This window comes from Enoplosus armatus, chromosome 3, assembly GCF_043641665.1.
Source record: "Enoplosus armatus isolate fEnoArm2 chromosome 3, fEnoArm2.hap1, whole genome shotgun sequence".
NCBI lineage: Eukaryota > Metazoa > Chordata > Actinopteri > Centrarchiformes > Enoplosidae > Enoplosus > Enoplosus armatus.
In genome coordinates, this window is record NC_092182.1 from 22,850,673 (window position 1) to 22,866,751 (window position 16,079).

General features: G+C 40.7%; 1 protein-coding gene across 1 annotated transcript in view; it reads right to left on the reverse strand.

The window, feature by feature from the left end:
- Positions 1-16,079, reverse strand: part of arhgef10la (Rho guanine nucleotide exchange factor (GEF) 10-like a) — an 85,215-nt gene that overhangs the window by 68,692 nt on the left and 444 nt on the right. The window contains exons 2-10 of the mRNA XM_070902476.1: positions 13,616-13,643; positions 7,980-8,143; positions 5,751-5,846; positions 5,522-5,652; positions 4,175-4,270; positions 3,332-3,440; positions 2,197-2,297; positions 1,645-1,722; positions 214-393 (exon numbers count right to left, since the gene is read on the reverse strand). Coding sequence (XP_070758577.1) covers positions 214-393; positions 1,645-1,722; positions 2,197-2,297; positions 3,332-3,440; positions 4,175-4,270; positions 5,522-5,652; positions 5,751-5,846; positions 7,980-8,143; positions 13,616-13,643 — 983 coding nt within the window. The remainder of the gene's footprint in view (positions 1-213; positions 394-1,644; positions 1,723-2,196; positions 2,298-3,331; positions 3,441-4,174; positions 4,271-5,521; positions 5,653-5,750; positions 5,847-7,979; positions 8,144-13,615; positions 13,644-16,079) is intronic.

Sequence of the window (16,079 nt, forward strand, 5' to 3'; positions counted from 1 at the left end):
TTGTTCAATCTAAAACCTGTAGCTCATTATAACTCTGGTAGCAGACATTGTGTTATAAAGTTAGATAGAAATAGCAAGAGAAATGAGTGCTTTCGCCCAGAATGCAAGTCTTTGACTGCATTTTAGACAGAAACAAACAAAGATTGCACTCAAACATACACACACACACACACAAGATACACACCAAAAACATGCACATGCACGCACACTAACCGAGGCAACAAATAAGTCTCCGATTTTCTCACTGCTGTCCCATTCAGCCACTCGTGACGCCAGTGCAATCTGAAACATGGAGTGGCACTGAGTGATCTCCCTGATTCTGTAAAAGATAGGCCGGATCTTCCTTGGACTCAGGATGCGTGGATCCGCTTCCATCAGTGGTCTGTGGTATTCCTGATGAGATTTTGAGAGAAAATTGGGTTTTTATTGTAGCTGATATGTGCATATTTGTTTGTGTGTGGGGGTGGGTGCTCAAGATGAATCAGCAGTCCACCTTCCTGAAGCATCTCCTCTTTTCAGCAGCATAAAAAGACAACTGAGGGGTAACAGACCAATATCCTAAGAATTGAGGAAAACAAGGAATTGTAGTCATGGTGCTTGGAAGCACATCAATGCAAATGATTCACCCATAAAACAGCATTTGCCACTAGCAAACATGTTCAAAACTCAAGGTGACTTGTAATCATAAAAGCCAGAATAATAATGGCAAAAAGCAGCTCCCAGCGAAGAGTTACAGATGCAACATGGTGAAAGAGGCATTGATTGATTCTTCAGTCAGCCCTCATGGGGATATTAGCATAGCCTACAGAAATGAGTTGACAGGCTCTTTGTGGACAATATTCTTTGTGGAAGCCAGTAAACACGATTTCTTTGAATCTGAACATGCTGAAGTATAGATAATATTGTGTACAAGCCAAACATGAAAGATGAAAACACCATTTAAGACTAAAAAATTAATTTATCTGAGCAACAGTGGTGGTAATTTCTGTTGATGTCTTGCAGGTCTTATCTCCGCAAATCCATCACAGCAAATGAATCATCGACAGAGGGAACATGGGCACGCAGCACAACTGTGCAATCTGTGTTACAGCAATAATGAAAGTTACAACCTTCAATGTCTAATTGTGCTTGTGGCCTTTCATCTTTTTATGTTATCTGTCTGGAGACACTGCATTTACCACTTGACTGGACTGTCTGAATAACAAGAGAGATTTCAAAAGAGCTAAACCTCCCCAAGTATCACACGCAATCATGTCACTCGACAACGAGGGTAGCGCATTGTATCTTGACAGTGAAAGATTTTGCGGTGCATAAGGCGGCCATTGATTGCTGCTGATTCCATTTCAGTAGGTGTTCCTCTTATTTTTCTGTGATGAGGAGATAACAAATCTCCTTTTCCCCACTAAAAAGAGATTAAAGAGGAGAGGCGGCACCCCATCCTGCGCAGGCCTGACGGTCTCTCTCTCTTAGCATCAGCACAATGCCACAGAAATCAGAACGGCTGTTTTATTAGGATTATTTATGCTGGGACACCTCGGTAATAAGATGGATATCACCGCTTCTCTTTTCAGTGTAATTCATACTAGCTAAATGGCGGAGATATTGCATGTGGCAGAGGAGGACAACAGGGACTTAACAGCTCACCTGCAAGATTCTCCTGAGAGACTCCAGGTAGCTCCGCTCGCTCTGAATGATGGAGCCGAGGATATGGCGTCTGACAACCTGCGTACACAACAGACCAGTCAGGAAATCTAGCACTAAGAGGACATGATGGGGCTGCGGTGTGCGGTATGCTTTTAGTTAAGTACTAAAACAGGTTGATGGATTGCACTATAATCATGTGTTTGTCACAGGAGGAAAAAGACTCGAAGAGGAGTAGGTCTGCTTGAACAAGGCCTTCACCGGAGTGCTGAATCACTGGATTTCCTCTGACATGGAAATGGCTGTTCTAGCGGTTATAAAACACGCATTTTTCCAAACAGGATTAAGAGAACAGAGATATAGATATGTAAAAATACTGAAATAACAAATGAATGCTTTTAACATGGCAGCCTAGAGCCTTATCTCAAGGCTATTGAGTACAGAAAATGTTCACATAAATGCTAGATGTTAAGTACAGTGCATGTCTATATAAGAGGGGCTACATTTATTGAGGAAAAAATAAGCCGAAATATTTGTCGAAACTGTCAGGTGCACCTGGTGGCTGGTCAGCCCCTCTGGCATGGGGCTCAGCTGTGGAGGAGGATGCTTCTCTTCTGACACAGCCACATCCAGGTATCCTGCATCATCCTCCTCTTCTGCAGACATTCAGAAATGAAGGAGAAAGATACAGAAAGGTTAAAAAGAGAAAGAGTTTGTGTGTGTGTGTGTGTGTGTGTGTGTGTGTGTGTGTGTGTGTGTGTGTAAGAATGAGACAGAGGAAAGTCAGCCTTCAGATCTCACTGCAGCTGGAGACACTGCGACACACTAAGTATATTACCTGACAGAGAGAGAGAGAGAGAGAGAGAGAGAGAGAGAGAGGCCTTCGAAAAAAAAGAAAAAACTTTCAAAACAATACTGTATCTGTAGGAATAAAGGAGGCACAGAGAAGTGTGTCTGCAAAAACACGATCCAACACATTCTCATCTCGGCATTGGCACAAAGACAATCGACAGTCTAAAAAAAAAAAAAAAAAAAAAAAAAAATCCCCCACTTTACCCGTAACCATAAAGACACACTGTAGATACTAGAAGCTTCCACCGTTCCAATTAAAGACTTTGGAATGATAACAGAGGATTGGTGGAAAAGAAATATAATGCCGTGCAGATTTCCCTTGATCAACACCTAAAAATAGCAGCACTGGCCTCTTTACCTCTTTGTGATGGCTGGGAGATTTGTTTGAGGCGTGGGTCTGGTGTCTATGGTTTATGGAGCTGCTCGATACTCCATTAATGGATGCTAATCTCTCTCTATTGTTAGGCAAGGGTTCCTATAACACAACCTATATCGCGCCACCATGAGTTGCTTCATCGTTCTCCTTCTCGCACATCAAAAACTTTACTCGACCACATCCTCTGTCTTAAAGCTGAGAAAGCCTGTCTGTTTTATTTATTATAGTTATAATCAGTGAGATCTTTCCTTTTCACAGTGCTTTCATTTCCCCCTGAAGGGATTTGTACAAAGAAAAAAAGACTTTCTACTCTATCTGCCTTGAACACTACTTTGGCTTGGCTAGCTTTACATATAAGCAACTGTCTAATGTTCAAAGAGTCAACTATAAGGAGTTACAAAAAACAAACTTCATAACCAATACCTATTACTCAAAATAGCATAACTTTCATACATGCATTACCCAATTGATCTTTTCTCTGTAGGAAGGAAACTTTTCGCATGACAGCTATTTTGGTCTTTTCAAGTCCATCCTTCGTTCCGCTTCTCGCCGCCTTCATGAGCTGCTGAACCTGGTTGGAAGGAGCAGACAGAAACAAAGAAGGAGCATTAGAGCACGAGGAAAGCGCCATGCTGTGGAGACTTGATAACCTACGGTTCTCCTCTGCAGAGAGATGGAGAGAAGTGGCGCTCAGTGGGCTCATCATGAATCTCACCATCTGTGACTCCCTGTGGGTCGCTGTACAGCCTCTAATCAGAGAGTCTATGAGCATATCATGGAGAGATTATGGTAACAGAGTGAGCTCCACATCAGAGTAACAGAGCCGCATTGCTCAGTGTGGGAGAATTCGGCTGACCACAAACTCCACCCTGAGCGTCACAGAGGCCCTGCAACCAGACTCCACAGACCTAGAATACACCAAGGGTGGTAGTATTTTTAAATTATGCTACTTCACGAAAGTAGGTCATTAATTGGGGGCAAGTTGCACTGATGTTTATGGAAGTAAATACGCAGAATATTATTTAATAATTCATGTGCCCCATAAATGCGTCTTGATATTAAATTAGGCAGGGAAAGAGAGAGAGAGACTGACAGAGAGTCTCAAAGCAAAGTCACAGTCCAAAGGAAAGCTGGGAAGGATGGTGCAGAGGGTCAGTTAAGCCTATGAGTCAGCAGTGCATACAAGACAGCGTATTTCAGCTCTGGGTGATCATCAAACCTACCGGCAAACATCTAGCAGAGTGATTTGAGCTCTGCTAAGAAACAGTGCGACATAGCTGTGTTCACTTGCTGCTGCAGATATACCTTGATGTCATAGTTGTGCTTGCCAGACAGCCTCACGGCCAGATCACGTTTGGTCTTGGCACATCGTTCCCTCAGCCGACGCACTTCAGGAGAGAGCTACAGGTGTTGGACAGGGGTAGGCAAGGCATGGGGGGTGGGGGGTCGCATTTAGCCACAAGAGGTGAAGGGAGGAAGAAAAAGTAGGGGAGTAGGGGAGAGGAAATAGAAAAGGGAAATGGAAGCAAAGTGATCAAGGCAAAACAAGCTAAGCAACATCGGGAATTAATCACAAGCACACAGAGTGAAGGCTTGGAGCACTGCTTTGGTCAAAGGGGTGATGCTGTATGAGACTAATGGACACTGATTTATAGAAGGGTGGGGGGAGGGATACAGGCAGTTTAGGGCATATATTACAGAAGCAAACTCTGTCGCAGCTCGAATTAAGCAGTGAACTGAACAAGAGGAGAACTTCAGGTACACTTGGTGAAAAATTAATCGGGCGAGACTAATTAAAAACAATGTGTTTTTGATGAAGGCTGTACTCGCCGAAAAAGGGTTGCTGGGCCCTAATTGTCAAGGTTCCTTCATTAATTGTTAAACTAGTGCAGCTGAATCCTTCCTTTTGTTCAGTGGCCTGGGACAAGCATGCCGAGAGAACTGGGGGGGATTTTCACACCACACCTTCTTATAATTACCTGAGCAACACATTTTAAGTCCCAAATCAACTAACATCTTTTTTTCTTGTGGCCTCCCTCATCTCTCAACACACTGATTTAACTCAGGATTTTCTTAGATTACAATGGCATTATATCCAAAGATAGACACCTTCAATATGTAAAAATATGTAAAGGTATGTATAAATCTATACATTAGATAGATTATTCAACTCAGCAAAATACTTTTTTTTTTAGTATGGCTCCAAAGTTTCGCTGTGCCTTCAACGGTACATGCACGTTAAAGGCTGGTGAAGCATAAAGGAAATGCAGCACAATGTGAATGTGCACACAGTGCCATCATGTGGAAGACTGACACTGTGTAGCTGTGCAGCACAACACTGATGAACAACATCCTTAGCAGAGAAGAGGCAAAGAGATCTGAGGCTTTTCAAACAGAAATGCCTGTTGTTTACTTTCATCCCACAATGAAAGTATGAAGCTTAGACAGCCTGTTCTACATGTTTCATGTTCTTTATAGTTTCCTTCCAGTTCTATACATTAATAAAGAAACTGCGGAAGAGGAGCAGGAGGTGAAATATTCTGATTGATTATTTTTTAAGAGTTGGAAAGCAACCAAAACAACCTGGCCATGCATCCACATCCACACACACACACACACACACACACACACACACACACACAGCAATACTACCTTGCTCCGTGTTGGTAGTTTGGTCTCGTTGTCAGACTGCTCATCGTAGCTTTCAAACTCACTGGAGCTCCATCCATTGTCTGCCCCCAGAGGACCACTGTCTCTCTGAACATCTTCATAGATCATATCTGCTAAACACACAATAACATTACACATCAGAAGCTCTACACCAAGATTCACGAGTGGACGAAACATCCTAAACAAACATAATTCTGTCGCAGCTACAAACCGTCATCAGGAGAGAGGGGGTCCTCACTTGGAACGTCATCATAGATCACCTCTGAAGCCTCCACCGTCCGTGGCTCAGCTTCGGCCACGCATACAGCTGGCAAAGTAAACCAGTAACATCAAAGTAAACAGTTTTAAATTGGAAAAAGAGCAGATCCTTTCTTCTATCTTATCTCCCTTTCTGTTTGATAGGTGCACCTCCTGTTGTTAGATCATTCTTTTACATTTCTCCCCCAAAAACAACACACACACACACACACACACACGAACACACGCACACACACACACACACACACCCCCAAACCACATTGCCTGAATCCTTTTGGCAGCACAGAATAGATAAAAGACGCCGGATCTTCTCGCCTCTGGTGAGGAATTTACACAGCCTTTGAATATTTACATAATTAATGCACAATTTGCATTTAAAGGTCTTCTTCCTCAGGGAGATCTGGCACATCGCCTGTGCATGTTGCCATAATGGTTTTGTCCATATGACGCAACATGATTGTATCCAGCTTGTTTGAGCTATTGATCCATTCTATCTCCATGCTCGGCAGGATTTGTCATTAACTGCTTTGAGAGTGTTTCAGCCTAATTTAGCTCAGTGAGCTTTATTGATTTGGTTTTAAACTGTGATTTGTTTGCAACACTTTCGTCTAAGCCCTGAACAGCAACAATTACTGTTTTCAATTAATCTGATTGGAGATGTGTATTCTGTCATGGATTATTCAGCAGAGTTCAGTCTAAAATTCGAAATAACCTTGGACAGAATCCAGGAGATGAACAAAGAGCAACTGTTTTCCTACAAAAGAGGATTAGCTACACAAATGTTCTTTATATCTCGCTCACTTTCCTACACTTGTGGATTCAAAAAGGATTCAGAATAGAGAAGAAAACAACTGGATTTGGGCTATCAGCCTGAATATCAGCATATCTGCAAAGTGACTGGGCCTCTTGGGAACATGGCTTGTTATTTCAAACGTGGTAAACCAGAAGTTCCTCACTGTGTTTTCTCACTTTTATTTAACTTTTCTCTACAATGACACTCCAATAAACTCATTCAAAGGTCACACAGCAGCAAATCAAATAAATACACTGCCATTATGAATATATCCTAGTAGTGCAAAAATCTCAAACAAAAAACTTTTGCAAAACAATGTCAGATAATCACATCACAATGTACCATGACCACAACCGAGGAGTGAAGGGACATGGTTGCGGTTACAAACAGGAAATACTTATCATATATCATGATCCATATAATTTGGTCAAAACAATAAACAAATTTGCCCTTCATAGCATGTTCATACATATGCAAAATACTTCATGGAGTCTGATGTTTGAAAACTAAAACTAAAACGTACCACATGTAAAAACACAAATGCAGCATTGTAACAGATTAATCATTAAGTTCCGTACAAGAGTAGTATTCATTTATCTTTTAATCTTGCTGTAGTATCATTTTAGATATCTAGGAGAGAGGTTTAATATAATGTTATTATTCAATCAGTTTAAATATACTGTACACGTTCAAAATGGCAGCAGAGGCCTGTGTGTGAAAATACACCAGACGAGCGAGACATTAAAAACAGCTCCTTTACATCTCTCATTTCTGAGCCACCTTCATATAACAGCAGCACTGCTGACGGAGTCAAAATCCAAAAGCAATTTTCCCTCATGGAAATGGTTCTCTATTGATCCTCATCCTGAATTAATTGGATTCATGTCATGTCTGTGTAGAAATCAAATCATGGCAGAGAATGTGTGTATGTGAGCCAGTGTATTGTGTCGGTATGTGTTTGAATGGAGTGTGTACGTGTGTGTGTGTGTGTGTGTGTGTGTGTGTGTGTGTGTGTGTGTGTGTTTGTCTGGGCTCTTTCACCGTAGAAATCAAATAACCATAAGATGACCGTAGGCCTATAATATGGTGTTGTTGCCACCTTTGATCAAGGTCAAGGGATGCAATGTGCAGTACTAACAAAATACTGGTACTGGTACAATTTATATTGCCAGTGTCATTATGGTGTGGTCCACGGTGCTGTTTACGAAACTCTGGAGGCCCAGTTGGTTTTCTAACAGATCTGTCTGTGATGTGAACACTATAACACATAGGTGGAATGAGCCTGAATCCCAAGGCAAGCTTAGGTTTAATCTTTTTGGTCTGAAATTGAACCCTTGATCTACACTATAAGGTACATCACTTCCCTGTCAAAGTAATTTAGTTCTGTACCTTCAGAGATGTCCCTTGAGCCGGAGCTTTCCTTCGCGATTTCTTTGCTGTGCTCTCCCGAATCAGCCAGCGTCTCCACAGCTGACGGCACCACAGGATGCTCCCGGAGCTCCTCTCCCACATAAGGAGCTGACGTACTGGGCTCGGCTGCTGCTGCTGAGGCCCTGGAAGGTACCCAAATGTTAGCACAGTTAAACTAACACCGAGTGCTGTGTGCCTCATTACGAGTTAATTTCAGTGAGAGGAAGTGGAGGCAGAGTGGCTGGTGGGGGTCGAAATAGTTCTTTGCTATCCAAGCATGCAAATGTACACTCCCTAAAGTCTGACAGAACATATATTGCTGCTGCTGGGATATTTTTGAGGTAACGTTTTTGGAAGTAGCAAAACAATTTTTCCACATGGGCAGTTGTGCATTTTTACCTCCACTAAGGAGGCCATGTTTTCTCTCCCTTTTGTTTGTCTGTTTATTTGACAGATATGTCAAAAACCAATTAACAGATTGGATGGATTGCACTATAATCATGTGTTTGTCACAGGAGGAAAAAGACTCCAAGAGGAGTACCTCAGATACAGCAGGAACAATGCGGATTCCGTCCTGGCCGTGGAACAGTGGACCAGGGGGGTCATGGGAATTTGCCCATCTAGTCTACATATGATTTGTGGACTTGGAGAAGACATATGACAGTTGTGAGGTCAGACTCAGATTAAACCTTTTAAAAATAATTTCCACCATCAAATAACACATTTAGAGGACCTTTCAGCCTTGGTGGAAATATGGGCTCTCTGAGTGCTTTCTTTATTTCTTTATTTATTTTTTTTCTATATAGACTTTACTGGCCCTTTGGTCGTGAAAATTGTCCATCCACACATAAGACCTTTAGTGAAACTGAAAACAGTAAAATATTCAGAATTACAGAGTGGATTCTTTTATATAATTATTTGTGTGCAACAGCTTCTGCCACTTTTTCCCAATAAGTTGTGTTATTAGTGACAACTTTAGCTGTATGTTGGATAACTTATGCTGATCTACTTATTTAGAGGAACTTTTATCAGGCCACATGTGTAAAAAAAAAAAATAATAAAATAGTATAAAATCACACCTACTGCTTGTTACTTGAGTTACTTTACTTGCCCCTGAGCACTGTCAAATCATTATCTGTCATGCCTGCGGCTTACCATAATCACCGCTGGCTTTTTTTAATGAAAACACGCCCTGAGCCAGCTATTAAAACCAGACTCTGACATCACAGGGGGAAATCTTGTTGACACAGCTATCACATGGCCTGTGTTGATGCTGCCAGTGAGGGATTGTCCTCCCCCACATGACTGATATTATGACAGGAACCCGCGTGTAGGAGAGTCCTATCAACACTAATTAAACCTGTCCCTCTGGTAAACACCTCAGTAACACTTGCAATGCCAGCAGCAGGATCAGCAGCTGGTCAAAGTGATGGGCAACTTGCAGACAAACAGGAAACAGGAAAATGATGTGCACAAAATGCTGTAATTTGGTGCTGTTGAGGAGGCAGCCTTGCAGACTCTCACTTTACAGGTGGCAATGGAAGTAGTCTATCTGTATTCAACAATCTTGCAAACCATTATCTTTCCTTGTAGTGTACAGCATCAGGTGAAGCGTGTATTATGAGTCAGAAAGAAAGGAAAGCATGCCCAGAGCAGACATGGATAAAAAAACTAACAGTAGGTAGTTTGTAGCATGTGTTACAATACACAAAATACTGATAGGCAAGAATCACTACATGAGAATAATTTAGATAGTGTCAATCATGAAAAACTTCTACAATGAATTTTTCAGCAAATACCCAAACAGTCTGGTAATCTGGTCCAAAACGAAGATGAATTGAAAAGTTAAATGCAAATGTAAGGATGTATGTAAATATAACCTATTATAAGTATAGCATTCTAAACATTAGAAACTGTATATAAATATAGTCCTAGTTCTGGATATGTGTGTGCCATGTGCTATAAATGGCCACCACATATCTGGAAGTAGATGTAATGCCCTGCCAACATGTCATATTAGAGCTACTGATAGTAGCCATTTGGTTTTGCGGTGGTGTCAAGCTGCAAAGGACTGTAAAGTATTACTCTGCTGCATTCTCCATGATGCCGGATCATTCATCTCAATCTAAAGAACAAAAATGAGCTCAACCCACATGAAAACAAAATAAAGAGCTATTTGTCAACACATTTCTTACGATAAACTGATCTCTTGTCATTAAAATTGCTTGTGGGAAAAAAAAAGAGTGGAGCCAGAACAATAGCAATATACAGCTTGTCTTCCTGACTGTATGCATTCATGTCAGGTGTGAGTGATTTGAGCAGTGCAGCTATCGATCTAGGCATATCTTTGCGCACCCCTTCACAACTTATCTGTGTCTATAAGCCCTAGTGAGTCATATAGCTCAAGGAGAGAAGGAAGAATCATTTTTCAATGCAAATGACATAGCCTGGGGCACAGCACAGCCTGGAAGCTGCCTGAATGCAAATCTTACACTTCCATCTGTTTCCATTCCCTTCAGCTACTGTGCCAGGGCAGTACTACCTGCCACAGCTCTACCTGTTGTGCCCCCTGGTCTCTCTTGAGCATAGCTGTTCTTTATAACTGCACAAGCATTGTGCCGGACATACTGATGGAGCTCTGTTTGTCCTCAGGTCATAAATCTCCTCCACAAACAACTGCCCACTCCTCACATTGAACCATTCCCACAATGCACCTCTGTGTTACTGCCCAAAGTTGTTCAGTGCATGACAGATTCCAATTAGAGAGCACTACAATTATTTGGTTCCTGGGATCTCATTATATTTGTGCATAGTACACATGTTTGTTTGTAATGCTTTTACAGTATCACCTTTTACTTTTGCTTTCACAGCACATCTAACTGGGGTCAGTACAACAAGGTGAGGGGGGTCTTCAAAAAAGTGGCTGTGAAAAATAAATGTGTTCTGTAAGCAGCATTAGATGAGTTTGTTCACAAGGGCAAAAGTGTAAAGTTCTGCAAGGCTGCAAAAGGGTAAAAAGGTGAAAAAAGTAACTCAGTTAAGTAAAGTTATACTCTCTAAGGTTAGAGCTCTGTGTACATAAAGCAGACATGCCACGTTGTCATGGCATCTTTTGTGTCAGTCTTTTCATGCCGTGCGGTGCATTTAATGAAAACTATCTGTCAAGGGGTGAAAAGTGAAGTCAGAAGTAAATACTAGCATCAAACAGTGAAGCACACATAAAACTCACATGAGAGAAATGCTGCCTTGGGCCTAATAGCTGTAACAAGCTGATGTGCTGTCATTGCAGTGTTGAGAAGATACCCATATTTCTGCAATAACAATAGCAAAGTAATTTTGGCAATATTATCCTAAAACTGCTGACAGATCTGGTGGATATGCTGACAGTCTTAACACCTTGATGATGGAAAGTGCTATTGATAGCTCTCCTTTAAAAGGCAGGCTATTGACTAAACCAGAGTGGAAATGTGCACTCAGCAGAAATCTCCCTGCATGAGAAATTGCCAAGACCTCACTGTGACTCTATTGCACACACACACAGCAATACATATACAGTGTACACACACACACACACACACACACACACACACACACACACACACACACACACACACACACACCTGTACACAAATACAGACACCTCTTTTCAGCACAGGAAGTCCCACAGGAATCCAAACCCTGAGGTTCACTATCAGTAGAGGTTTATGAGCACACTTCCTACAGTAGAAGCACAGCTGGGAGGTTTACCCCACCTCAAGGCCCCTGCATGGGTTCATCATGCGGGTAGAGAGGCTGCAGAGGGATCATTCTGATAAGATCTGAACCAAAGAGTGTATCTTTGTAAGAGAGAATATCTTTTATGGTTTGTTTCAGCTTAGAACGTTAAAGTAAATCTCATAATGTGAAACAAACAAGGAAAGCGAATATAATAAAATGGTAGTTCAACTTTATTTCACTTTGTTTTATAGTGACTGATGAAATTCTGATTGCTTAAGGCATTAAACAGGATAGCTGTCTTTCAAATGGAGAGCCCGGGTTCAAACTATCTGATAGTAAGCTAAAGTATCCTTTGGAAAGACTCTGTCTAACTCTGTCTATCAGCTCCAGGGCTGCTGCTCTGTACTGCAGATGACTTTGACTGCCGACCTCCCTATGGAGGGGGGAGGGGGGGGGCAGCAAAAAGACAGTTGCCTCAGAGGAATCAATAAACTATCACATTATAATTTACAGTGCTGAGGCCTTGAAGCAAACTGTTTTGTTGACTGTATGAAAGATGTTGTCTGACTGCACCAGGATTTGGGGTCATTTCATTCATATACCTACTCAAACAGAAATGTAGACTACAGTTCAATCCACATCAACAATAATAAAGCTTTTGATTATCAGTTGGATTTTAATGTTTCCATATGTGGAAATATGTGGGAATAAATTCCACAAGTTTTAGATGTAATTTTACCCAAACCACAAGAAAAGAAAATATACATAGAACCATGCAGTTTGTTTCATTTTTGGTGCCATGGTTTTGAGATATCCGCCTCTTAAAGGCTCTGTACACTCACACAAGTGTTTTCAGTACCAATTCTGTCTGATTAGGTCTGTGCTCAGGTCCTCAAACTTCATGTACTAATAAGAATGATAAAGTATATATAAAGTGTCATTTGTCCCACCCTAACTCGTGCAGCAAAGCTAACAGGAGAGTGAGGAAGCTGTCACTCACGCAGTCATACACATTCCTGAGAAGAGGTCTAATCAGCTAAAATAATTGAAATTCCCTGTGCCACCACAATGAAACACAATGAAGATGAATGGAATTAAATTTGTGCTACTCAAAGAAGTAGAAAGTGACATTTGGAAAACATGCCTTTCCACAAACACTGTCCCAGTTAATAATCCACACACACCTCACTGTCAATAGTTTACATTTGGACTATTTCTCCTGTAGAAAATAGTTCCATAGGCCTTTTTCAAGGCAGACATTTTCACATGTCCCAGCAGCAAAAAGGTGCAGGTGCAATTAATTACATTCATTATTTACTATATTATAGGGGCACTTAATTGCCTCAAGCCATCGGTTTCAGCCGTCTTTTTCCATTTTTCAAATGTCATCGTTCAGTGCTTCATCACAAATGAATATCCATTCACCTCCACTGTATTGAGGCAGCAGAAATCTTAAGCAGAGAAAACCAACACTGTTTGCATGGCTACATATCACTATGGTAACATGTAAAAATATGTTTTTTTGTGATTGGGTGAACTGACTTTTTAAATTAAATTCATCTTAACACTGTATAATAAAATATAAACAGGTCTCATCATATTATGAATGAGGCAATCCTGTGATTTCCCTCTAGAATTGTATCAGCAACATCACTTTATACTTGACATTATCCCCTGTCACTGTGAGTGTGACATGCCATCTGGCATCTAAATGTTGAACAAATACATGCAACATCACAGCATCTCACACCCACTGAGGTGTGTTTGGATGAAGTGTAAGCATGACATTATCTCCGACATAATGACATAACACTGATGTGGTATGATGTTGAGTTTACTTTCTCCACCGCCCTTCAGCAATTTTCCTCACACTGTGATAGGAATCAGAGGCAACTTACCAGCTGGGTGACGCATTAACTGGAACATCTGTCAAAATGAGGAAAACAGCAACCATGAGACAAACTATTCCAAAGCAAAGGAAGCACATATCTGACAGTTAGAGAGACTGTGACTTTGTGTTGAAATTACTTATTCTCTCTTACTTCTTGTATACAGAAGAACTTTTCAAAAACGAAATGACACTTGCTTACACGGAGTCTGAGATAATTAAGCAGATGGTGTAGTTACAGCTTAAAACTGATTTATCATGGTTGTAATGCATTTTTACAGCAAAGGCGCATGTACAAGGAAGGTGTTGCCATGATCAATTTCCTTTGGATCCCTCCATGTAAACTCTGAATCTCTGCTTCTCCCAACCCTCCATTACATAACAGACCTCCACTGCACACTATTATCAACGCCCAGAATTCCCCTACGCATCTCCACAGCCCACTTAACGGATTACCACACAAAGACTTGGTAAAAAAGCTTTTTAATTAAGAATTAATCGCTTCACTTTGTCCAACAGAACTTCTCCAAGACCTAAATCTCCCTCTTTATCTGGGTGTGTAATTACCAGGGCCTGTTTGGCAACGTTAGCCAGGTAGTAAATATATCATACTTATATCTACATAACTTCATCCAATTAAGGGGAAAGTTAACTCTGCTCTCCTATGTCTGTCTGCTTGAGGCAATAATTAAACCCTTGTTAAGTAGAGATTAAAACCACATACAACTGGCTGAAGTTACTCACACAACTGATCAGACTGCATTAACTAAAGAAGAAACAATGTACTGTACACTGTACAATTTAGAGCCAGTTTATCAAAGACTTGTACAGTGGCTAAGTAGGAAGGTGGTAGGTAGTAGGTGGTTCGGTCGGTGTTATGCCCAGCAGCAGTTTGATGACAGCGCACATGTTGAGAGGATGGAGCGCAGGAGTTTTGGTTACATTACAGCTACTTTAACCACTATCCTGAGTCTCTACAATCACAAAATGGTTTATGTTACTTTAATTTAAGCCAGGTACTGTACTCATGTACTGTACTTTGATTAAATTCCCGGTATCCGGTTTTCCCCAATTTGCCAGATGTGCCAAAGACAATTTTCCCACTTTGTATTTGCACTTAATTCAGTTTTTCCATTTTATGCTAGTTTATACTTATATACATTTATATCTTTTATACTCTTTACTCCAGTTACATTTATTTGCCAGCTAGTTATTAGCTACATACTTATGTTAAAATTAAAATTTGAATCAATCATCAGCTTGCAAAATATATGATTCATTGCTAATATGATTCTTTCTAATACAAAAATAAAGCTTATAAAGTACATACAAATAACTCCACTACTCCGAATATCCTACTACAGGACAAAGCATCAGCTCTGATAATCCAATACCAAACAATATATTAATTGTATAATTATAAAAGAAAAACATAATAATACTGTTACTTTTGATACCAATGTTGGGCAGCAGCAGTAACGTAATATGATTCATTTAGCTACTTTAGCTACTATAATACCTTGTATAAATAATAAATAACAAATAATAAATAAATAATTCATAGTTCATTGCTCAGCAGTTACTAATATTTTGACATGTTGTGTGGCTTGTTTGCTGTCTTACCAGGAGTCGGATGGAAATGTTAATATTATTTTGCATACTTCTGTTCAGCACACAATCGCTAGCTTAGCTTAGCTTAGCTTAGCTTGGTGCACGGAGGGCGGCTAGCTAAACGGCTAGCTAAACGTTAACGTTACGATAAAAACAAGGACCAAGAGGCCTTCCGGTAAGTCGAGTCTTCTTAACTGGCTAGCAAGTCATTCCCCACAATCACGTAGCCTGCTGGGGGGGGGTGAACCCCGCGGGTTAACTGTGACCGATGGGGGGGGGGTCTGTCTCCGAGGCTAAGCTAGCCGTCAATTATCAGTAGCCTAAATACCTCCAAACCGTTGGCTGGCAGCTTGTAGCCTCGTTTTCTACACCTGTTAGCCCAAATACAGAAGACACTGGCGGGTGTGGCAGTTTTGGAGACGTTAAAAGGCACCATCGACAGAGCTACACTGAGTAAGGTGTGGAGGAGGGATGAACCTATTTTACCTAAAACAGTAAGGCCCTCCCTAAAACCATTAATATTTTCTTTGGCCTCTCCCCTTGGCCCAGGATAAATAAACTGAAACATCCTACAGCTCGTTTCAACATTAATAAGTGCATCGAGAATTGAAGATATGCGTGAAAACATTAATATCTGCTTAATGGGAAAATGATTTTCAACACATAAGAAGTGACTGATTACTTGCTGTTTTGTAGGAATTAGTAATTGCTTTTTGAATTTTTTTCTTTTTTTTTCAATCAGCAATAAGTAATGAATAATTGGTAATTAAAAAGTAATTGCTCATTAAAAGTGCATCTTGATGCTAATAAGGTACATAAGAGAAGTTCTGAATTAGACCATATGGTAGTGGTATATATACTTA